At 48.0% G+C, this 25,769-nt stretch overlaps 1 protein-coding gene across 2 annotated transcripts in view; it reads left to right on the top strand.

Annotated features, from left to right (window-relative positions):
• The window catches only part of lrp6 (LDL receptor related protein 6), a 128,160-nt gene that overhangs the window by 63,530 nt on the left and 38,861 nt on the right, over positions 1–25,769 (top strand). For both annotated transcript variants that reach the window (XM_033037430.1, XM_033037431.1), the window contains exons 6-7: positions 6,950–7,346; positions 9,533–9,704. In XM_033037430.1, coding sequence (XP_032893321.1) covers positions 6,950–7,346; positions 9,533–9,704 — 569 coding nt within the window. The remainder of the gene's footprint in view (positions 1–6,949; positions 7,347–9,532; positions 9,705–25,769) is intronic.

Below are 25,769 nucleotides of genomic sequence, written 5' to 3'. Positions count from 1 at the left end.
GTTCGATGGTCACATTCCTTATCCCGCCCTAGGTGTATCAAAAACAAGGCCCCACATCATCCTGGCCACACACTCACCTACAAGTAAAGTAGTAAACACTGCCCAGTCCATCATCGGCTCCGACCTCCCTTCCATCGAGGGGATTTATCGCAGTCGCTGCCTCAAAAAGGCTGGCAGTATCATCAAGGACCCACATCATCCTGGCCACACACTCATCTCCCCGCTACCTTCAGGTAGAAGGTACAGGAGCCTGAAGACTGCAACGACTAGGTTCAGGAATAGCTACTTCCCCACAGCCATCAGGCTATTAAACTTGGCTCGGACAAAACTCTGAACATTAATAACCCATTATCTGTTTATTTGCACTATATCAGTTTATTTATTCATGTGTGTATATATTTATATAATGGTATATGGACACACTGATCTGTTCTGTATTCATGCCGTCTATGTTCTGTTGTGCTGAAGCAAAGCAAGAATTTCATTGTCCTATCAGGAACGCATGACAATAAACTCTCTTGAATCTTGAACAAGAGGCCATGCCTTAAAGATGAGAGGAAGGAGTGTTAGATTAGACCAGAAGGTGGTTGTTTTTATTTAACACAGTGACTGAAAGCTGGAATCACTACCAGAGAAGTGTTGAAATGAGACGAGTCTATCGTCGCAGAGACTGGTAGATTGGCACGGCTTGGAAGGATGCTGGCCAATGGGCAACAAGGTCAGCATGACGTTGATGGGCCGAAGGGCCTCGTGCCTGTGCTGTGCGGCTCTGATTTGCAGTGGAAGGTGAGGCTGGTGAACCCAGGGCACATCTCGGTCACAGTGGAAACCTGTAGCTGTGAACAGTCTGGGTTTTACAAGCGCTGCATTCTCTCCCCCCCCAGTCCGAGCCGAGCTGGGAGTAAAATGCCTTTTGTTTTCTGACCCCGTGAACAATTCTTCATTCATCTGCACCGTAACTGTTCCTTTTCTCCACTGGTTCTGAAATTAATGGGAGTGTATGTTTGCTCGTGTATGGAGCTTGCCTTGGCTGCCTGGCTAAAGGGGTCACTAATGGAGACAGACATCGACTGTGGGCACGGTGTGAGCTCGCTATTTACACCCCAGCTGTGAACGATGGTAAACTCACTGCGAACAGATAAAGAGGAACCTTCAGCGCTGGAGGCTTTGTGTGTCGGCAAAAATACTTGCTACTGCCCCCCCCCCCCCCCACCCCCACAACACCAAGGGCAGGAAACATGTTCCAGATGTTGGGGGAGTCCAGAACCAGGGGCCACACAGTTTAAGAATAAGGAGTAAGCCATTTAGTACGGAGACGAGGAAACACTTTTTCTCACAGAGAGTGGTGAGTCTGTGGAATTCTCTGCCCCAGAGGGCGGTGGAGGCAGGTTCTCTGGATGCTTTCAAGAGAGAGCTAGATAGGGCTCTTAAAGATAGCGGAGTCAGGGAATATGGGTAGAAGGCAGGAACGGGGTACTGATTGGGGATGATCAGCCATGATCACATTGAATGGCGGTGCTGGCTCGAAGGGCCAAATGGCCTACTCCTGCACCTATTGTCTATTGTCTATTGACTGCGTATATAACATGGAACTGTACAGCACAGGACCGGGCCCTGTGTCTGTGCCGAACGTGATCCATATCCCTCCATTCCCTGCATGTCCATGTGCCTATTTAAAAGTCTCTAAAACATCACTATCGTATCTGCCTCCACCGGTATTTCCAGGTGCGGCAGAGGTTCACCTTCACCTCCTCCAACCTCACCTGTTGCATCCGCTGCTCTAGATGTCAGCTGCTCTACATCGGTGAGACCAAGCGCAGGCTTGGCGATCGCTTCGTCCAACACCTTCACTCGTTTCACAATAACCAACCTGATCTCCCGGTGGCTCAGCACTTCAACTCCCCCTCCCATTCCCAATCCGATCTTTCTGTCCTGGGCCTCCTCCATGGCCAGAGTGAGGACCACAGTAAATTGGAGGAGCAGCACCTCATATTTCGCTTGGGCAGTTTGCACCCCAGCGGTATGAACATTGACTCCTCTAATTTCAGGTAGTCCCTACTTTCTCCTCCCCTTCTCAGCTCTCCCTTAGCCCACTGTCTCCACCTCTTCCTTTCTTCTTCCCGCCCCCTCCCCACCCCCCACCCTCACATCAGTCTGAAGTAGGGTTTTGACCCGAAACGTTGCCTATTTCCTTCGCTCCATAGATGCAGCCTCACCCGCTGAGTTTCTCCAGTTACCCCACATATCTATTTTAAACTTCCCCCCTCTCATCTAAAAGCTGTGCAATCTCCTCCTTGATATGTCCACTCTGGGGGAAAGGTTGTGGCTGTCTACCCTATCTACGCCTCTCATCATTATACATACTTCCCTTGACCTCTGGCATTCCAGAGACAACAACCCAAGTCTGTCCAACCTCTCCCTGTAGCTAATACCCCCCCTAATCCAAGTTTCTAGTGACATTTAGTTTAGTTTAGAGAAACAGCGCGGATACAGGCCCTTCGGCCCACCGAGGCTGCACCGACCAGCGATCTCCGCACATTAACACTATCCCACACACACTGGGAACTATGTACACTTGTACCAAACCAATTAACCTACACACATGTACGTCCTTAGAGTGTGGGAGGAAACCGGAGATCTCAGAGAAAACCCACGGGGTCACGGGGAGAACGGACAGCGCCCGTAGTCGGGATCGAACCCGGGTCTCTGGCGCTACAAGCTCTGTAAGGCAGCAACTCTACCACTGTGCCACAGTGTGTACCTACTGATGAGCATTGAAATTGAGGGGAGGGAAAGAGAAAGTAGTGATTGTTTGGAGCGTAAATGCCGCAGTGCCGCGTGTGATGTTAACATTACCCCGTCACCTGCAAGCCTTTTGTAGGCAAGTGGAACTCTTTGCTAAAAGCTGTGGCTGAATTATCCCCTGATAAAGCCCATATCCAATCTGCACAGCTTGCTATAATGACGGCACCAATTGGCCTTGTCCCAGGAGCAAGGATTAGAGTGGTAATGATGCCAAATTGTGTCTGCAATGGAGAATCCATTAATCAGCATGAAAATTAAAGGCTCATTGCAGAGATAGCATTATCAGGAGCATATTCTTCAGCAAACCCAAGAAATTTGCAGCAGGATTATATAATAGCAAAACGGCCAATATTTTTTCTACAGTTGAAATTGCTTCACATGGTATTCTGCTGTGACCTATAAGATGAACATTTAATTCCATCCATTCCTGTTTCTACACTTGTCTCATTCAACCAGAGTCGGGAACAGCTTCTTCCCCTCTTGTCGGCTTCTCAACAGTCCTTCCGTTAGCTAGAGTACTGTCCGATTCACCTCGACCCCATTGTAGACATGGACATTGTCTGTGGAACTGATGCACTACAATGCTGAGAACTATATTCTACACTCTGTATCTTCCACTTTGCCATGTCTGTTGGACTTGAGTTTGACTTGATATTTATATATAGCATATCTGATCTGGTTGGATAGCATTCACCTTTTTGCTGTTCCTCAGTTCACATCAAGAGTGTTTAGAAATATAGACAATAGGTACAGGAGTAGGCCATTCGGCCCTTCGAGCCAGCACCGCCATTCAATGTGATCATGGCTGATCATCCCCAATCAGTACCCCGTTCCTGCCTTCTCCCCATATCCCGTGATTCCGCTATCTTTAAGAGCCCTATCTAGCTCTCTCTTGAAAGCATCCAGAGAACCTGCCTCCACCACCCTCTGAGGCAGAGAATTCCACAGACTCGCCACTCTCTGTGAGAAAAAGTGTTTCCCCGTCTCCGTTCTAAATGGCTTACTCCTTATTCTTAAACGGTGGCCCCTGGTTCTGGACTCCCCCAACATCGGGAACATGTTTCCTGCCTCTAGTGTGTCCAAGCCCTTAACAATCTTATATGTTTCAATGAGATGCCCTCTCATCCTTCTAAACTCCAGAGTGTACAAGCCCAGCTGCTCCATTCTCTCAGCATATGACAGTCCCGCCATCCCGGGAAGTACCCTAGCTTATGGAAGGACCATAAGAAGCCTGATAACACCTTAATAAACCTAAACCAACTTGTAATTCAGTTTTCAAGACACTTTTGAATGGCCCAGTCAGTCAGTGAGTGAGTGAGTGAGTGAGTGAGTGAGTGAGTGAGTGAGCAGCCACGCATCATCGTGGGGCTGGAGTAGCTTAGCTCGGAGCAGCATTAAAACATGGGGAAAATAATCTCCCAGGCTTCTAATACCATTATGTGAAGTTGATTACGTGGCTGTAAATGACCCTGTGATGGTGCCCAGAGCCCAGGCTGCTCACAGTTAATGGGCTTTCAGACCATGACTTGTTGCTTTTGTCATCCATCACAGCAGTAAAAGTAGCAGGGCGGAGAGTCGGGGCGAGACGCTGAATTGCTGTACGCTCTTAGCTGTACACGCCAGGTTGCTTCACCCACTCTCATTAAGCCCTTTGTGGTTAAAATGTTTTATCAGCAATTTAATTCAACAGCTTGAAATGAGGAGAGTTTATTTTTTTTTAAAGAACTACAAGTTCTGGAGTAACTCGGCGTAGATGGGGGAGATGGCCATGGCCTGTTTCTCAGGATGGAAATATGCAAATACTCGAGGGCTTTACTGTGCGAGTGCCAATGTCTAAAGGATTTGTGCGGGGAATGTTTTCTATGCAGAGAGTGCCTGGGGGGGGGGGGGACGGGGACAGATGTGATAATGGCATTTAAGAGATTTTTGGACAAGCACATGGATCTCCAGGGAAGGGAGAGATAAGGCATATGTGGAGGCAGGTAAGGATTGGTTGTGGTATCGGGCACAGACATTGTGGACTGACCGGAGCTCGTGCTCTATGGTCTGACACCTTCTTGTAGAAACATATAAAATTATAAAAGGACTGGACAAGCTAGATGCAGGAAAAATGTTCCCAATGTTGGGCGAGTCCAGAACCAGGGGCCACAGTCTTAGAATAAAGGGGAGGCCATTTAAGACTGAGGTAAGCAAAAACCTTTTCACCCAGAGAGTTGTGAATTTATGGAATTCCCTGCCACAGAGGGCAGTGGAGGCCAAGTCACTGGATGGATTTAAGAGAGAGTTAGATAGAGCTCTAGGGGCTAGTGGAGTCAAGGGATATGGGGAGAAGGCAGGCACGGGTTATTGAATGGGAGACGATCAGCCATGATCGTAATGAATGGCGGTGGTGACTCGAAGGGCCGAATGGCCTCCTCCTGCACCTATTTTCTATGTTTCTATGTTTCTCTCAAGAACATGGACTGGCAACATTTCGATTAGTGGCGGTTTAGTTTAGAATGCAAAATGGATACAGGCCCTTCGGCCCGCCGAGCCCAGGCTGGACGTCGATCACCCGTTCACACTATTCCACTCCCTACACACTAGGGGCAATTTACAGAGGGCCAATTGACTAGCACGTCTTTGGGTTGTGGGATTAAACCGGAGCACCCGGAGAAAAAACATGCGGTCACAGGGGAGAACGTGCAAACTCCGCGCAAACAGCACCCGCTGTCAGGATCGAACCCGGGTCCCTGGCGCTGTGAGGCAGCAGCTCTACCCGCTGCACCACTGTTCCGCCCTTTCAAAGTAGATGTGTTTAAGCATTGATTCTGACTTTAGAAGGTAGACAAAAATGCTGGAGAAACTCAGCGGGTGAGGCAGCATCTATGGAGCGAAGGAATAGGTGATGTTTCGGGTCGAGACCCTTCCAGAAACTCAGCGGGTGAGGCAGCATCTATGGAGCGAAGGAATAGGCGACGTTTCGGGTCGAGACCCTTCCGGGTATCCACCCGAAACGTCACCTATTCCTTCGCTCCATAGATGCTGCCTCACCTGCTGAGTTTCTCCAGCATTTTTGTCTACCTTCGATTTTTCCAGCATCTGCAGTTCTTTCTTAAACAACTGACTTCAGAAAGTGTGCTTTTGCTCTCCCTGTGACTGAAGCCCAGGACATGTCTATTCAAGTTGGCCTTGTGTTGCATTGACCAAATATTTAGGGTAGGCCGTCAAGAGGTCACAGGTAGAACAATGCCTGTCGTAAACCGTTCGTGTACATGTAGGAAGGAACTGCAGATGCTGGATTAAACCAATGATAGACACAAGTTAAGTCAAGTCAGGTTTACTTGTCACATACGCATACAAGATGTGCAGTGAAATGAAAGTGGCAATGCCTGCGGGTTGTGCAGAACAACAGAACAGAACCAGTATTTACATTTTACAACAAGAAAAAAGCTGGAGTAACTCAGCAGAACAGGCTGTGCATCTCTGGAGAGAAGGAATGGGTGACGTTTCGGGTCGAGACCATTCTTCAGACTGTGGAAGGTTCGAGTCACTTCAAGTAAAGTCAAGTCACTTTTATTTCTATAGCACATTTAAAAAACAACTCTCGTTGACCAAAGTGCTTTACATTGGTGGAGGTACTAACGTTATGTTAGCCATGATCATATTGAATGGCGGTGCAGGCTCGAAGGGCCGAATGGCTTACTCCTGCACCTAATTTCTATGTTTCTATGTTATACAACATTGTTTCATAGATTAAGTACTTACATAAATACATACATGTAGCCCTCACTCAGAGTACATCAAGAAAGGCTTGGGAGTAGAGTTGAGTTTTAAGTCTCGACTTAAAGGAGTCGATGGAGGGGGCAGTTCTGATGGGAAGAGGGATGCTGTTCCACAGTCTAGAAGCTGCAACTGCAGAGAGAAAGAGCTTGATAGGGCTCTTAAAGATAGCGGAGTCAGGGTATATGGGGAGGAACCTGATTGGGGATGATCAGCCATGATCACATTGACTCGAAGGGCCAAATGGCCTACTCCTACACGATTGTCTATTGACCCGAAACGTCACCCATTCCTTCTCTCCGGAGATGCTGCCTGTCCCGCTGAGTTGCTCCAACTTCTCGTGTGAACCTTTCGTGAATGTTGTTTCTCATCTGTTTTCTAGGTGCGTCGGAGCTGCTGCTGTTGGCACGTCGGACAGACTTGAGGCGGATATCCTTGGACACTCCCGACTTTACAGATGTGATACTGCAGCTGGATGATATCCGGCACGCCATCGCCATCGACTACGACCCAGTGGAAGGCTACATCTACTGGACAGATGACGAAGTGCGAGCCATCAGGAGGTCCTACCTGGATGGCTCCAGCAGCCAGTTTGTGGTCACCTCGCAGATCAACCACCCTGACGGCATTGCAGTGGACTGGGTGGCTCGAAACCTCTACTGGACAGATACTGGCACTGACCGCATCGAGGTCACTCGACTAAACGGCACAATGCGCAAAATTCTCATCTCCGAGGATCTCGATGAACCGAGAGCAATTGTGCTTGACCCCATGTCTGGGTAGGTATTCATGTTCTTAAGTTCTAGGAGCAAAGGCAATTGGTGCAGGAGTAGAGGCCATTTGGCCCTTCGAGCCAGCACCGCCATTCAATGTGATCATGGCTGATCATCCCCAATCAGTACCCCGTTCCTGCCTTCTCCCCATATCCCCTGACTCCACTATCTTTAAGAGCCCTGTCTAGCTGTCTCTTGAAAGCATCCAGAGAACCTGCCTCAACCGCCCTCTGAGGCAGAGAATTAGGCCATTCGGCCCATCAAGTCTACTACGCCATTCAATCATGGCTGGTCTATCTTCCCCTCTCAACCCCATTCTCCTGCCTTCTCCTCATGACCCCTGACACCCAAACCAATCAAGAACCTGTCAATCTCCACCTTAAAAATATCCATTGACTTGTCCTCCGCAGCCGTCTGTGGCAAAGAGTTCCACGGAATCATTGACGATTTCTTCCATGTTAAGGATGTTTATTTGGGGAAGATGACGTGTTGGAAGTTAATCTTTTTTTTTCTTTTTATCTTTATGTTTTTTATACATATAAGTTCTCTTCTAAACACTTAACTATATTTACATAGAGACCGGGGGGTCTATATTCAATGTGTATTTTGACACTGGACTCGTATTTAGGTTAAACGTGTTATTAATAATAATAATAAATACTTTATTGATCCCCTCAGGGAAATTCAGATGTCCAGAAGCCCCCAACCAACAAACCCACAGATTCAAAACGAACGCAGACAGAAAATACATAGAATACAATGTGGACACTACCTGAGAGCAATAAATACTTAAAAAGACCAATAATTAACAATCAAAAATTAAAAATTGCTAAATGCATCCCCCTACAGCCTAGCGGTCCGAATTATAAAATCTAATGGCTGCAGGGGTGAAGGATCTCCTGAACCGCTCCGTTCTAATGTAATCCTGATCCCTATGTATCAATATCACTGCTATGTTTATCATCACTTTTTTGTTGTTTCGTTTTTGCTTTTGAAAACAACGAATAAAAAGATTTTAAAAGAAAAGGAAGGAAGTTAATCCGGTGCATTAAACCTAATTTCATTCTTGGGAATAAACGTGTGGGATTGTAGGTAAATTGGCCCCTGTAACATAGAAGTTTGAATGGGAGAGTGTGGACTTAGTGGGCCGAAGGGCCTGTTTCCATACAGGGACAGCAATCGATAAAAATAAATTAAGTCTTGATCGAGGTGAATCGGTTCTAAAATTAGTGGCGGAAAAATCATTAACGTTCGAGTGACAAAATTCTATGCTTTTTGGAAGAAGAACAACTGCTCTCAAAATTTATTTGAGGTCGAACATCACAGGCTAGAGCTCTGGCCCTCGTAACTTCCAACCAAAGATCCTATAGCGGAGCAAGATAGACCGCTCCTGCTAAATGCAATGGGCTGACGTGTAGTACGCAACGGAGCGGAACGTGGGCCTTTTTTTCATCCATTTCAGTAACCGGACCCGACCCGACCCGCAGTGTAATCAACGTTGCGGGGGAACAGTTTGTGTTAATAAATTTAAATTCTGAAAATGAGGAGAAGATTTTTACCAAATAACTTTTATTTTTACGAGGATGTTTCCGTAACCGGCTTCCGTCTCCGCACTAGTATCTTTGCTCCGCTACGGGATCTTTGGTGCGGAGACGGAAGCCGGTTACGGAAATGGGGCCGAAAATGACCCATGAATCTGCCCATGACCGTACTACGTCTTTTTCATCGAGTGATCTATCTTGCTCGCTGTAGGGTCTTTAGTTCCAACTGCTTCGTAGGAAGGTCAGAAACAATGTACAGGCACAGCAAGCAAGATATTCCTTGTATGTAGACCCAAAAAGTTGGCGTAACTCAGTGGGACAGGCAGCATCTCTGGAGAGAAGGAATGGGTGACGTTTCGGGTGTAGACCCTTCTTCAGACTCCATGTCTCCATTCAGACTTCGGTCTCCACCCGAAACGTCACCCATTCCTTCTTTCTAGAGATGCCGCTGAGTTACTCCAGCTTTTGGTGTCTAACTTCAGTTCCTTCCCAGACATACAGTATTCTTTGCATATATCCTTTAATAACCCTGTGTTTCCCTGTTCACCCTTAAAGTCCAAGAATGTAAAGCTGTGTTGGTGAGAAGTGTATATTTCTACAAGTGTGTGGTTGACTGGTGCTCAGTTTACGCTGTGTTTGCTCTCCAAATAGGTACATGTATTGGACGGATTGGGGTGAGAATCCCAAGATAGAACGCGCTGCCTTGGATGGCTCGGACAGGGTTATTCTTGTTAATACGTCGCTGGGTTGGCCAAATGGTTTAGCTCTGGATTACGAAGAAAAGAAAATGTACTGGGGCGATGCTAAGACGGACAAAATTGAGGTTTGTTTTTAATTTTAAATCTTCTGAAAATTTGAGTGGCGATTCTTGAATTTTCATGTTGATGTTTCGGCTTCAATCACATCATTTAAAGAATTCAGAGACATATTTACAATAGACAATAGGTGCAGGAGTAGGCCATTCGGCCCTTCGAGCCAACACCGCCATTCAATGTGATCATGGCTGATCATCCCCAATCAGTGCCCCGTTCCTGCCTTCTCCCCATATCCCCTGACTCCACTATCTTTAAGAGCCCCATCTAGCTCTCTCTTGAAAGCATCCAGAGAACCTGCCTCCACCGCCCTCTGAGGCAGAGAATTCCACAGACTCATCACTCTCTGTGAGAAAAAGTGTTTCCTCGTCTCCGTTCTAAATGGCTTACTCCTTATTCTTAAACTGTGGCCCCTGGTTGTGGACTCCCCCAACATCGGGAACATGTTTCCTGCCTCTAGCGTGTCCAAGCCCTTAACCATCTTATATGTTTAGGACAAATAATTTTATTTTCTTGAATATTATCTGTCCCAGTCTTGTTAAGTTGAGTTGTTTCAACATATAGAATTATTGCTGTTTATTAATATGTAATCCTGCTATTCTGCCAATGATTGAACAGTAATAATACTGACCTGTTTTTTGAAATGCGAACCATTCTATTATAGACGGTTCTACAATGTCTGATTCTGATTCCCGTGGCCAATGCTTGTTGTGTATCAGTACCACATACAGCCACCTTCAAAAACTTTTAAAAATCTAGCTAGGGAGAAGTTAATCATCAAAATCACAGGTGGCTGACTGGCGCAAAGTACCTCGAGAGTCACAGGTGTTTAATTGTCAGGTAGGCAGAATGATGGAGTAACACAGCGGGTGAGGCAGCATCTCAGGAGAGAAGGAATGGGCCACGTTTCGGGTCGAGTCCCTTCTTCAGACAGAGCTGCTGCCACACCCCGTGAGTTATTCCAGCATTTTGTGTCTGCCTTCGATTTACACAGTTCTTTCTTACACGGAGTTTAATTGTCGTATGTACTGACAAAGAAATACTTACTTCACAAGTTATAGGAGTAGAATTAGGCCATTCGGCCCCTCGAGTCCACTCCGCCATTCAATCGTGGCCGATATCTGCCTCCCAATCCCATTTTCCTGCCTTCTCCCCGTAACCCTTGACACCCGTTCCCATCAAGAATTTGTTTATCTCTGCCTTAAAAATATCCAGTGACGTGGGCTCCGCAGCCCTCTGTGGCGATGAGTTCCAGCATTTACTAGCAGCAGTAAGAATAACACTGTAAATAATTAACAAAAATACAATAAATTCATGACTGCAAAAAAAGCCTGAAGCCCTTGCAACAAAAATCCCTCCACAGTTTACTGTTGAGATCAGTGTTGTGTGGTGTTGGGAAGAAGCTGTTCCTGAACCTGGAGGTCACGGTTTTCAGGCTCCTGTACCTTCTTCCCCATGGTAGCAGTGAGATGAGAACGTGGCCAGGGTGGTGTGGGTGTCTGATGATGCCGGCTGCCTGTGAGGCAGGGACTCCTGTAGATCCCTTCGATGGTGGAGAGGTCAGTATCGTGATGGACCGGGCAGGGTCTGTGATGGACCGGGCAGGGTCTGTGGTCGGGTGTGTGGGGGGGGAGTCAGTGTGTGTGTGCGGGGGGGGTCAGTGTGTGTGTGTGGGGGGGTCAGTGTGTGTGCGGGGGGTCAGTGTGTGTGCGGGGGGGGGTCTGTGTGTGTGTGTGGGGGGGGCAGTGTGTGTGTGTGGGGGGGGCAGTGTGTGTGTGTGTGGGGGGATCAGTGCGTGTGCGGGGGGTCAGTGTGTGTGGGGGGGGGGTCAGTGTGTGTGTGTGGGGGGGGTCAGTGTGTGTGTGTGTGGGGGGGTCAGTGTGTGTGTGTGGGGGGGGTCAGTGTGTGTGTGTGTGGGGGGGTCAGTGTGTGTGTGTGTGGGGGGGTCAGTGTGTGTGTGTGGGGGGGGGGTCAGTGTGTGTGTGTGTGTGGGAGTTAGTGTGTGTGTGTGGGCGGTTAGTGTGTGAGTGTGGGGGGGGTCAGTGTGTGTGTGTGTGGGGGGGGGTCAGTGTGTGTGTGTGTGGGGGGGTCAGTGTGTGTGTGGGGGGCGGGGGTCAGTGCGTGGGGAGGGGGGGGTCAGTGTGTGGGGGGGGTCAGTGTGTGTGGGGGGTCAGGTGTGGTGTGTGGGGGGTCAGTGTGTGTGCGGGGGGGTTACTGTGTGTGGGGGGGGGCGGGGTCAGTGTGTGGGGGGGGTCAGTGCGTGGGGAGGGGGGGGTCAGTGTGTGGGGGGGTCAGTGTGTGTGTGTGGGGGGGGGGGTCAGTGTGGGGGGGGTTAGTGTGTGTGGGGGGGGGGGGGGGTCAGTGTGTGGGGGGGGTCAGTGCGTGGGAGGGGGGGGGTCAGTGTGTGGGGGGGGTCAGTGTGTGTGTGTGGGGGGGGGTCAGTGTGGGGGGGGGTCAGTGTGTGTGGGGGGGGGGTCAGTGTGGGGGGGGGTCAGTGTGTGTGGGGGGGGGGTCAGTGTGTGGGGGGGGGGTCAGTGTGTGCAGGGGGGGGGGGGTGTCAGCATCCATGATGGACCGGGCTGTCCAGTGCCGGTTACTGAGAAGGGGCCCCGTTTCTGTGAGTGTAGATCCACTGAGCGGCGAGGTTTGCGCTGGGCTTGGTCACGGGCTGTGTGCTGGCGTGGAGACGCAGCCTGCCTCCAGCACCGTTGACACATCCATCAGGAGGTGCGGGCGGGGCGGGGTGGGCGGAGGGAGGCAGTGGTGAATCTGTGGCCCCGTGGTAATAATAAGCAGCAGCAGCAGGGGTTAATGGGACCAGCGGGAGCTGCTGTGCGAGGCTTTTGTTCCCAGTTTATCTGGCAGCATGCAGTGGGGAAAGGGACCAGCGACTTGGCAGACTGGTTTGTCGTTATTCACAGTTGGTTGCTGCTGATAAACTGCGAGCCGCTGACATCTCGTGTCGATCATGAAAGCTTTAGCTTTCTCTATTCGGGTGCATTTGCCACAAACAACGTCTCAAATACTTGAACTTGGAATTAGTGTCTTTTCTTCAATTTTATTTTCAAAAACAAACAAACAAACATGCCGTGGTGGGTACTTGCTGAAATGTAGAGCTAGATAATGCTGTTCATCTCTGATTTTAAACATGCATAGAGTCAAAACCTTGGATAGAGTCAGACTGATTTCCTTAAAATGTGATTTCACCGCTTTGAATCGAGATTGGTGTGAGCATGAAAGAATGGTCTTTCCATTGGACGTCATCAATGGAGATAAACATTTGCAACCAGAGACATTTTGAGATTATATCCAGCTACATATTGAAGAATTTTCTGTTTTAAGCTATTGCAATAATTAAATATGTATTGACATTTTAGATTTTTGCTTCATACAGTTAGCAGACTGAACCAGCAATGTTTTCAAGCTTATACTTTTTTACATTTAGAGTACACAGATTTTTGACTTCCTAAGCGAGCTTTTAGTGGAGATGCAAGTAAACATAGAAAATAGGTGCAGGAGTAGAGGCCATTCGGCCCTTCGAGCCTGCACCACCATTCAATATGATCATGGCTGATCATCCAACTCAGTATCCCGTACCTGCCTTCTCTCCATACCCCCTGATCCCTTTAGCCACAAGGGCCACATCTAACTCCCTCTTAAATATAGCCAATGAACTGGCCTCAACTACCTTCTGTGGCAGAGAATTCCACAGATTCACCACTCTCTGTGTGAAAAATGTTTTTCTCATCTCGGTCCTAAAGGATTTCCCCCTTATCCTTAAACTGTGACCCCTTGTTCTGGACTTCCCCAACATCGGGAACAATCTTCCTGCATCTAGCCTGTCCAACCCCTTAAGAATTTTGTAAGTTTCTATAAGATCCCCCCTCAATCTTCTAAATTCTAGCGAGTACAAGCCGAGTCTATCCTGCAGATGCATGTATCTCACTGTCTCCCGCCACAGATGCTGCCTGACCCACTGAGTTCCTGCAGCACTTTGTGTTCTGCCTGCATTGTAGCACACGTCCGGACGTACGTGAATGTGTTGCCAGAGTAACGGACGTCACAGCTAGTCGAGCCACTGCCTCACAGCGCCAGAGACCCAGGTTCGATCCTGACCTCGGGTGCTATCTGTGAGGAGTTAGCACGTTCTCCCTGTGACCACATGGGTCTCCCTCTCCCTGTAGCCAATCCCCTCCAATAGCACATCCCACCTGGAATGGGGAGACGAGAGCTGCACGCAATACTCCAGATGTGGCTTAGCCAACATCCCACAAAGCTGCATTGAGACATGTTACATGAAATGACAGGATCTAAACTGGATCAACATGGAGACTGGAAGAGGAGTAAGGAAATGTGGATTACATTTAGTTTGCAGAGAATGCCAGATTTTTTAATACTGCCAAACAAATTCGAAATTATAGGCGGCCCAGTTGGTGCCTTACAGCGCCATAGACCCGGCTTCAATCCTAGCTACGGGTGTCATAGAGTCATAGAGTGATACAGTGTGGAAACAGGCCCTTCGGCCCACTCCAACCAACATGTCCCAGCTACACTAGTCCCACCTGCCTGCATTTGGTCCACATCCCTCCAAACCTGTCCTATCCATGCACCTGTCTAACTGTTTCTTAAGTCCCAGCCTCAACTACCTCCTCTGGCAGCTTGTTCCATACACCCACCACCCTTTGTGTGAAAAAGTTACCCCTCAGATTCCCATTCGATCTTTTCCCCTTCAGCTTAAGCCTATGCCCTCTGGTCCTCGATTCATCTACTCTGGGCAGGAGGTCTGTGCCTCTACCCGATCTATTCCTCTCATGATTTTATGACGGGTCTGTATCTGTCTGTACGGAGTTTGCACGTTCTTCCCGTGACCGCGTGGGTTTTCTCCGAGATTTTCTGTTTCCTCCCACACTCCAAAGACGTACAGGTTTGTTAGTTAATTGGCTTGGTGTTAAATTTAAATATTGTCCCTAGTGTGTGTAGGATCGTGTTAATGTGCGGGAATCGCTGGTCGGTGCGGGCTGAAGGGCCTGTTTCCGCGCTGTATTTCTAAACAAAACTAATAATAATAATAATAATGCATTTTATTTATGGGCGGCTTTCAGGGCACCCACGGACACCTCACAGTTAAAACAAGTTTACAGAAATATTACAAGTTTACAACAAATTACAGAATTGGGAGAGAGAGCAGCGCCAGCGAGCCGCGCCAGCGTTCACTCTCACTTCCGGCAGCCATTTTCTCAATTTCAAATTTGCAGCAAGCGCACCAATAAAAATAAGACACAACACCAAAGAGGAAAACTCATTAAACATCGGGCATCTTGGTCGGCATCAAAGATCCTATGGACCACAAGATAGACCACTCCTGCTAAATGCAATGGGCTGACGTGTAGTACGCAACGGAGCGGAACGTGGGCCTTTTCTTCATCCATTTCAGTAACCTGACCCGACCCGACCCGACCCGCAGTGTAATCAACGTTGCGGGGGAACAGTTTGTGTTAATAAATTTAAATTCTGAAAATGAGTAGAAGATTTTTACCAAATAACTTTTATTTTTTCGAGGATGTTTCCGTAACCGGCTTCCGTCTCCGCACTAGTATCTTTGCTCCGCTACGGGATCTTTGGTGCGGAGACGGAAGCCGGTTACGGAAATGGGGCCGAAAATGACCCGTGAATCTGCCCATGACCGTACTACGTCTTTTTCATCGAGTGGACTATCTTGCTCGCTGTAGGGTCTTTGGTCGGCATTGGCAAGTGGAGCTCAAGAGCCAGTTTCTGTGCTGTGTGACTCTCTATTTAAACGTGCAATAATATGCTTGCAGTATTGCATGTCCCAGCGCTGTGGAACCTGGCACTGTGGTGTTACATTCTAATTGCTACATTCCACTAACGTCTGTCTGTCTGTCTGTACAGATCGCCCGCACTCACAGCACTCGTGTTCCACCGCTGGCTCTGATTTAACTTTTGTGCTGAAACTACAGCTCTCTTCACGAGTGAGTTTTAGCAAACGTGTCCGGGTGGGGAAGGTGGAGGAACGAGTGGCTGAGGAGCTTGCACGAGCCCTAACGAAGAGAGAGCTTTGTGGTGAACTGTGCATGGAGTGGGACAAGGGAATGATGGAGTTACTGAGGGAGTCAGAGTCACTTAGCACAGAAACAGGCCCTTTGGCCCAACTTGTCCAGACCGACCAACATGCCCCGTCCAAGCTAGTCTTATTTTCCCATTTAAAAAAAAAAAGACAAAGTGCTGGAGTAACTCAGTGAGTCGGGAACATCTCTGGAAAACATGGATAGGTGATGTTTCGTATCGGGACTCTTCTTCACACTTAATCTGTCATTCAGTCTGAAGAAGGGTCCAAATCGTCACCTATCCGTGTTCTCCACAGATGCTGCCTGACCAGCTGAGTTACTCCAGCACTCTGTGTGTTTATTTATAACAGGGCAACATGGTGGTGCAGAGGTAGAGCTTCTGCCTTTCAGCGCCAGTGACCCAGGTTCCATCCTGACTACGGGTGCTGTCTGTACGGAGTTTGCACGTTCTCCCGTGAGCCACGTGGGTTTTCTCTGAGATCTTCGGTTTCCTCCCACACTCCAAAGACGTGCAGGTTTGTAGGTAAACTGGCTTGGTAAATGTAAAAATTATCCCTAGTGTGTGTGGGGTAGTATTAGTGTGCTGGGATCGCTGGTCGGTGTGGGCCGAAGGGCCTGTTTCAACGCTGTTTCTCTAAACTAAACTAAACTAAACTACACTAGTTTAATGAACTTGCACCTTGAGGTGAATTTGTGACTGGAGTTTTAATCTGTGTTAATGTTCATGGTCTTTCTGCTGAGCCCTGCTGCCCAGTCTATGTGAAGTTTACTCAGGAGGGCCGGAGAGGGGAAGGATTGAAGGTTCTTTTGTGTTTCTGGTTGGACCGTTTACATTGTCACCCGTCTTGCTTTGAAGTGTTGTGAACATTGGCCTGAGCTGCGGTTGGCCGGGTTTGTTTGGGGGGAGCCAGATCCATTTGTGTCGACTGACATTTGAGTCTTTTTATATTCAGTAAGGTATTGCCGAGATTCACACAGTGATTTGCCTGATAAAGGGCCGTGCACAAAGTCAGAGAGGAGACTTTGATGGGAACTGAGAGCCGATGTGCGGGGAATGCCTCGTTTTACATCCTAATCCCGACATTGTGAGGCCTGCCGTACTTTACTCCGACCGACTGCAGCCCCCAATGCTCGGCTGGAAAGGTGGATTTATTTATTTTTTTGCTGCTGTCTAGACAGGGCCAAAGTTTGTATCTGTGAGTGGCAGCTCGCACTGCCGACGTTGGGGGATAATGAAACACAAGGCCCGCATTTAGGCAAGCAGGGACGATTCAAAGGTTGCAACCTTGACTTACCCAGCACTGAGTGGAATACAAATTGACTCGGGGAGGCGATTTACAGCTCATGCAGTCAAAGAACCGTTCGTTCGATATAGTGCCTGAGGAATGTGTGGCTCCCCGCATCCTCCACAGAGGGGGTGGGGGAGGTGCGGTAACAAGGCCAAGCCTTTGCTGCTGTTGTGGTTTAAAAAGCAGCGTTGTTACATCCACTCTATCCAAGCCTCCTCTCTTCGCATCAATGTAATGTTTAATCATGGAATTTGTTATTGGAGTGTATGATTATTATTATGAACTAGGGGTCACAGTTTAAGGATCTTTTAGGACCGAGATGAGGAAAACATTTTTCACACAGAGAGTGGTGAATCTGTGGAATTCTCTGCCACAGAAGGTAGTTGAGGCCAGTTCATTGGCTATATTTAAGAGAGAGTTATATGTGGCCCTTGTGGCTAAAGGGATCAGGGGGTATGGAGAGAAGACAGGTACAGGATACTGAGTTGGATGATCAGCCATGATCATATTGAATGGCGGTGCAGGCTCGAAGAGCCGAATGGCCTACTCCTGCACCTATTTTCTATGTTTCTATGAGATTGTTAAGGGCTTGGACACGCTAGAGGCAGGAAACATGCTCCCGATGTTGGGGGAGTCCAGAACCAGGGGCCACAGTTTAAGAATAAGGAGTAAGTCATTTAGAACAGAGACGAGGAAACACTTTTTCACACACAGAGTTGTGAGTCTGTGGAATTCTCTGCCTCAGAGGGCGGTGGAGGCCGGTTCTCTGGATACTTTCAAGAGAGAGCTAGATAGGGCTCTTAAAAATAGCAGAGTCAGGGGATATGGGGAGAAGGCAGGAACGGGGTACTGATTGGGGATGATTCGGCCCTTCAAGCCAGCACCGCCATTCATTGTGATCATGGCTGATCATCCCCAATCAATAACCCGTGCCTGCCTTCTCCCCATATCCCTTGACTCCACTAGCCCCTGGAGCTCTATCTAACTCTCTCTTAAATCCATCCAGTGACTTGGCCTCCACTGCCCTCTGTGGCAGGGAATTCCACAAGTTCACAACTCTCTGGGTGAAAACGTTTTTTTTCTCACCTCAGTCTTAAATGGCCTCCCCTTTATTCTAAGACTGTGGCCCCTGGTTCTGGACCCACCCAACATTGGGAACATTTTTCCTGCATCTAGCTTGACCAGTCCTTTTATAATTTTATATGTTACCATAAGTTTTCCCCTCATCCTTCTAAACTCCAGTGAATACAAGCCTAGTCTTTTCAATCTTTCCTCATATGACAGTCTCGCCATCCCAGGGGTCAATCTTGTGAACCTACGCTGCACTGCCTCAATCACAAGGATGTCCTTCCTCAAATTAGGAGACCAAAACTGTACGCAATACAATGAAGTAGGGTCTCGACCCGAAACATCACCTATTCCTTTTCCCCAGAGATGCTGCCTGTCCCGCTGAGTTAACTCCGACATATTTGTCTGTTTTCTATTAATTTATAAATTGATTTGCGCCCAGATTCAAATAATAGCGTCAGTGATATTAAGTGTATGTTTCATAGAAACATAGACAATAGGTGCAGGAGTAGAGGCCATTCGGCCCTTCGAGCCTGCACCGCCATTCAATATGATCATGGCTGATCATCCAACTCAGTATCCTGTACCTGCCTTCTCTCCATACCCCCTGATCCCTTTAGCCACAAGGGCCACATCTAACTCCCTCTTAAATATAGCCAATGAACTGGCCTCAACTACCTTCTGTGGCAGAGAATTCCACAGATTCACCACTCTCTGTGTGAAAAATGTTTTTCTCATCTCGGTCCTAAAAGATTTCCCCCTTATCCTTAAACTGTGACCCCTTGTCCTGGACTTCCCCAACATCGGGAACAATCTTCCTGCATCTAGCCTGTCCAACCCCTTAAGAATGTTGTAAGTATCTATAAGATCCCCCCTCAATCTTCTAAATTCTAGCGAGTACAAACCGAGTCTATCCAGTCTTTCTTCATATGAAAGTCCTGACATCCCAGAAATCAGTCTGGTGAACCTTCTCTGTACTCCCTCTATGGCAAGAATGTCCTTCATGTTAAACGTGTGTGTGTAAACGAGGTGTTTAACACAAGCATCAGGTTTCATTGTTAATTTTCACTTCAAAATGAAACATGACTATTTTTAGTGTCTCAGCAGAGCATGCAGCTTGTATTCATTGTCTTTCGTGAGGAGTTCCTCACATAACTATGGAAACACCAGGAACTGCAGATGCTGGAATCTTGAGCAAAGAGTGCTGGAGTAACTCAGCGGGTCAGGCAGCGTCTGTTGGGGAACGAAAAAGGATGGGTGACGTTCCAGTACGTCAGAACCCCTGTTCTGTCTGAGATGCAGCCTGACCCGCTGAGTTACTCCAGCACTCTGTGTCTCTTTCCAGTTTAGACAATAGACAATAGGTGCAGGAGTAGGCCATTTGGCCCTTTGAGACAGCAACGACCAGCATTCAATGTGATCATCATCTATGGAGCGAAGGAAATAGGCAACGTTTCGGGCCGAAACCCTTAAGGAAATAGGCAACGTTTCGGGCCGAAACCCGGAAGGAAATAGGCAACGTTTCAGGCCGAAACCCTTCTGGGTTTCGGCCCGAAACGTTGTCTATTTCCTTCGCTCCATAGATGCTGCTGCACCCGCTGAGTTTCTCCAGCACTTTTGTCTACCTTCGATTTTCCAGCATCTGCAGTTCCTTCTTAAACAATTCAATGTGATCATGGCTGATTATCCACAATCAGTACCCCGTTCCTGCCTTCTCCCCATATCCCCTGACTCCGCTATCTTTAAGAGCCCTATCTAGCTCTCTCATGAAAGTATCCAGAGAACCTCCCTCTGAGGCAGAGAATTCCACAGACGTTTAAAGCAGAGTCTGCCATTCTTCCTGCTCCCCACATCAGTCTACCTTGTTTGCATTCTTTTTGTGGGAAATAAATATCAGGTTGGTGGTTTTGTGATATCACAAGTGTTAATGGATGTATGATCTTTACACACGGCATTCTTCAGAACAAGCCGCAACCTGCTGACACAATGGGATGTGTGAGAAGGAACCGCAGATGCTGGTTCAAACCGAAGACAGACACAAAATGCTGGAGTAACTCAGCGGGACAGGCAGCGTCTCTGGAGAGAAGGAATGGGTGACGTTTCGGGTCGAGACCCTTCTTCAGACCGGTTAGGGACAAGGGAAACGAGAGATATAGACGTTGATGTGGAGAGATAAAGAACAATGAAAGAAAGATATGCAAAAAAGTAACACTGATAAAGGAAACAAGAAAGCGAGAGAGAGAGAGAGAGGGAGAGGGAGAGAGGGAGAGAGAGAGATTGTCAGTGTGGTGTGTGAGTCGGTTACCAGCGAGGGGCTGCCTGTGCTGTGGTGCGGGGGGGATACTGTGTTCAACACACATCCACACACTGACGAGATACATTATTCGACATTTACGTCGTGGGATGTGATTTTTTTTCAACCTGTGTGTGTTTCTCCACTCCTGCTCTCTCTCTTTTGCCCTCTTCCCCCCCTCTCAACCGCATCTTTCTGTCTCTTTTGCTCCCACTCACCCTCCCCTCCCTCACACTCAGACTTCTTTCCTCTTCCCCCGCCCAGCACCCGCCCCCCCATGACTCTCCCCCCCCTCATTCTGCCTTCTTTCCCCCTCCCCCCACTTCCTCCACTCATGCCCCTTGCCCCCCCCCCTGTTGGCTCTCACCTCTTCCCCCCCCTCCCACCATCGACCCTACCCCCCTATCCCCCCCCATCGACCTACCCCACTCCTATCCCCCCCCTCCCCTCGACCCCCAAGTAAATGTGAAGTCTACATCATGGTTGATGTCCCAATTTGCTGAGTTAATCACCCTCTGTGTTTCATGCAGCAACCTTGAGCATGCGGTGACACAAGACTTTTTGAGCAGCCCCCTCATATTCGCTTCTTCCCTCTGAATATTTGTCCTTGTTGAAGGCAGGTTCTCCGGTTACTTGTTGAGTTTGATGAACTGCACTGAGTTTGCAGGAATACGGTTTTGCTAGATTTCACCACTCCAGTATTTATGAAATTGCATAAAGTCTCCATTGTGAGTTTTCAGTCTGAATTCCTTTGTTTCTTGTATCCGTGATAAATGATTGTTCTGTTCCGACGATGGTCTAACGGTGTTGATGGGTTATTTGTTAAATGGAGTGGCCATAACGCCATAAGTGATAGGAGTAGAATTAGGCCATTCGGCCCATCAAGTCTACTCTGCCATTCAATCATGGCTGATCTACCTCTCCCTCCTAACCTTATTCTCCTGCCTTCTCCCCATAACCCCTGACACCCGTACTGATCAAGAATCTATCTATCTCTGCCTTAAAAATACCCAATGACTTGGCCTCCACAGCCGTCTGTGGAAAAGAATTCCACAGATTCACCACCTTCTGACTAAAGAAATTTCTCCACATCTCGTTCCTAAAAGAGCGTCCTTTAATTCTGAGTCTGTGACCTCCGGTCCTAGACTCTCCCACTAGTGGAAACATCCTCTCCACATCCACTCTATCCAAGCCTTTCACTATTCTCTCTGATTCAATGAGGATCCCCCTCATCCTTCTAAACTCTAAATTTGGCCCTTCAGTAATCAGCAACGCCGTGGTTGGGTTTGAGTAAAATGTAACACTAGTTTTGCTGTGAATCCCTGGTGATCTCAACTCGATTCCCAGTGTAAGGCGATTGAGCCGATTCCTAACCTAACGAGTTTAAAGGTTTTCCGAAAGTTTATACAAACTGGAAAAATACGGAGTCCATCAATGTTCCCAACTCTCGGCCTCACCAGCTGGACAACATTTTCCCAATTCCCACGGAGTTTTAGCATTCCTGTTGGTCGGCAAGCTGTTTTAGTATTAGATGATGCAGCGTTGGAAACAGGCACTTCGGCCCAACGCACCCACCAGCGATCGATCACGCACTCACGCTAGTTCCACGTTATCCCACTCCCGACACACTAGGGGGCTTTGTGCAGAGGCCGATTCACCCGGGAGGAAACCCGCACTGTCGCGGAGAACGTGCAAACTCCACACAGGCAGCACCTGAGGTCAGGATCGAACCCGTGTCTCTGGCGGCTCACCGCTGCGCCACTGTGCCTCCCTTCCATTACACTTGGTCACTGGTAGGGTCATTATTTTCACCGGGGCATGACACCGGACACTAAAATATTATTTCCAAAGATTAGATATTAAATAAATAGTTACTAGTTAAAAATAGATAGGTTTACTTTCCCGTTTTTGGCTATTCCTATTTTAATTGTATGTTTATTTAAAGCAAGTGGAAATTATCAAATGAAATGTAGACTGAAGATAGACTTTGGTCAGAGGGTGGTGAATCTGTGGGATTCATTGCCACAGACGGCTGTGGAGGCCAAGTCAATGGATATTTAAATCTAGGCGCAGGTTGAGAGGATTTTGATCAGTGCGGGTGTCAGGGGTTGCGGGGAGAAGCAGGACAATGGGGTTAGGAAGTAGAGATAGATCTAATGACGGAGTAGACTCGATGGGCCAAATGGCCTAATTCTGCTCCTAGGCTGATTCCTGGGATGTCAGGAATTTCATATGAAGAAAGACTGGATAGACTCGGCTTGTACTCGCTAGAATTTAGAAGATTGAGGGGGGATCTTATAGAAACTTACAAAGTTCTTAAGGGGTTGGACAGGCTAGATGCAGGAAGATTGTTGCCGATGTTGGGGAAGTCCAGAACAAGGGGTCACAGTTTAAGGATAAGGGGGAAATCTTTTAGGACCGCGATGAGAAAAACATTTTTCACACAGAGGGTGGTGAATCTGTGGAATTCTCTGCCACAGAAGGTAGTTGAGGCCAGTTCATTGGCTATATTTAAGAGGGAGTTAGATGTGGCCCTTGTGGCTAAAGGGATCAGGGGGTATGGAGAGAAGGCAGGTACAGGATACTGAGTTGGATGATCAGCCATGATCATATTGAAGGGCCGAATGGCCTACTCCTGCGCCTATTCTATGTTTCTATGCTCCTTGGTTGTATGGTCTTATCTGTTGAAGGTGCAGTCGGGAGCCTTTGGTTTTTTGTTGTGTCTGTTTCAAGTTTGCAGTGCCTCTGAAGTATGTCTCGCAAAGGTGGTGTTTGCCGTGTGGTCACAGGTGTTTGGAGTTAGAGACAATATTCTTGCTGTGGTTGAAGATGATGCTGGGCCTGAGAATGTGAAACCTACACCGCACTGTGGTTTGCACGGGGAAGGAAATGTTGGATAGTGAAGGGGTTGTTTTTTTTTTTTAAATGACAAGAACTAACATGAATTCAGATTTGTTCTGGAGAGGCCAGGAGGCAAAAAGTTGAACTTCTGCTGCAGTTTTTTTGATTTCTTTAAATAGATCCGCCTTGTTACACGAAATGGAAAGACTGAATTACAACCAAACTCACATTCCTGGACTTTGTTCCTTTTAAACCAGTGCCGTTTGTATCGAAGGGGGGAGGGGGGGGGGGGGGGGGGGATCAAACTTAATTGGTTTTCGGAAGAAGGTGTAATTGGGAAAGAGGTGGGATAATTCTGCCCAGGGGCCAAACCCAGGTCTTTATGAAGCTGCCTGAAGCACAGTGGCGAGGGCCGGTCATTAAATGGTCCTTAAGAAGGAACTGCAGATGCTGGAAAATCGAAGGTAGACAAAAGTGCTGGAGAAACTCAGCGGGTGCGGCAGCATCTATGGAGCGAAGGAAATAGGCAACGTTTCAGGTCTGGATGGTAGACAAAAGTGCTGGAGAAACTCAGCGGGTGCAGCAGCATCTAAGGAGCGAAGGAAATAGGCAACGTTTCGGGCCGAAACCCTTCCGGGTTTCGGCACGAAACGTTGCCCATTTCCTTCAGGGTTTCGGCCCGAAACGTTGCCTATTTCCTTCGCTCCATAGATGCTGCCGCACCCGCTGAGTTTCTCCAGCATTTTTATCCACCATTAAATGGTGCAGTTGTTTTATGCAGTCACTAACACAATGCACACTCTGCCTTGCAATTTCCCCCCTGTCCCCCCGTCCCATGTGAGTGGAGGCGCGTTTTGAATAATATATTCAGCGCTGGGCTCGCATGGATCTTGCATTCTTTCAGATAAACTATGTCGGCAGAGAATGATCTGACTATGTTTAGAGTTTCTAATTACTGGAATCTATCATCCGGCTGCAATCCAAACGCTGCAGTCACATGAAATTAAAGAATATAAAATGGGTAACAGATGTGTGCAGCAGATTCTAACTTGCATTGAAGCCTGATTGTGGTCATAATGTTGGGAGCGTGGCGTGCTGCAATATTCAGGGCTTGTGTTATGCTCGACTCCTTTTATTGCCTGAACGTGGACACATGGAGAAGGGTTTCAGCCCGAAACGTTGCCTATTTCCTTCGCTCCATAGGTGCTGCTGCACCCGCTGAGTTTCTCCAGCACTTTTGTCCACCCTGGAACTGCAGATGCTGGTTTACAAATAAAGACACCAAATGCTGGAGTAACGGTTCTACAGGTCACGTTGGGCACAGAGATTGTGGGCTGAATGGACAGCTCTTGTGCCCCTACTGTTCTATGGGTTAGGCAGCATCCCTGGAGAACATGGATGGGAGACTCTTCTTCAAACTGACCGGGATGTTCCAGCATTCTCCCCCGTACCACAAGAAGAAGGCTTCTGACCAGAAACGTCGCTCACCCTTGTCCTCCAGAGATGCTGCCTGAACCATAGAACAGTAGGGCACAAGAACAGGCCCTTCGGCCCACAATATCTGTGCCGAACCTAATGCCGACTATCCCTCATCTGTCTGCACGTAATCCATATCCCTCCATGCCCTGCCTATCCAGAAGGCTCTTAAATATCACCGAGCCTCTTAAAATGACCCGCTGAGTTACTCCAGCACTTGGTTCCGTCTTGTCGTTCAGCGTCTTGCCGTGAGGATTGTAGATTGACTTGCTCTGAACACCAAATACATATTTGCTCAGGCAAGGATGAGATTCTGGAGACGGGACAAAGATAACTTCTTCAAACTGATGTAGAGGTGGGGGGGGGGGGGGGGGAGAGAAATTTCCTCCAGCTCCCCCCCCCCCTCCCCCCCCACCCCCAAACACCTCCACATCAGTCTGAAGAAGGGTTTCGACCCGAAACGTCACCTATTTCATTCGCTCCATTGATGTTGCCTCACCCGCTGAGTTTCTCCAGCATTTTGTATTTTTCCAGCATCTGCAGTTCCTTCTTAAACAATGAACATCTATGGACCGAGTCTTTGGTTGCACTATGGACTTCGTTTCACACTAGTATTACAGCTGTAGTGGCCATTTGGCTTAACTCATATCCAGTCACCTTTAATTTTATCTGCCTGTAATTATGTGGGTGGGATTTGTACGTAGTCTGGTGCGTGGTCGTGGCTAGGATTCTGGCGCAGATGCCCAGATAGTTTAGTTCCTTGAAGACTAGGGGGAAGATATCGTTTTCGACCATGATCACGACATGATCACGAGAATGATTGAAACGTATATATGCTGGAAGACGATGCACTTACTCAAGAGCTAGATAGGGCTCTTAAAAATAGCGGAGTCAGGGGATATGGGGAGAAAGCAGGAACGGGGTACTGATTGGGGATGATCAGCCATGATCACATTGAATGGCGGTGCTGGGCCGAATGGCCTACTCCTGCACCTATTGTCTATAAGAAGTTTAATAGACAAT

The sequence above is a fragment of the Amblyraja radiata genome, chromosome 19, assembly GCF_010909765.2.
Source record: "Amblyraja radiata isolate CabotCenter1 chromosome 19, sAmbRad1.1.pri, whole genome shotgun sequence".
NCBI lineage: Eukaryota > Metazoa > Chordata > Chondrichthyes > Rajiformes > Rajidae > Amblyraja > Amblyraja radiata.
This window is presented reverse-complemented; position numbering and strand designations above follow the sequence as displayed.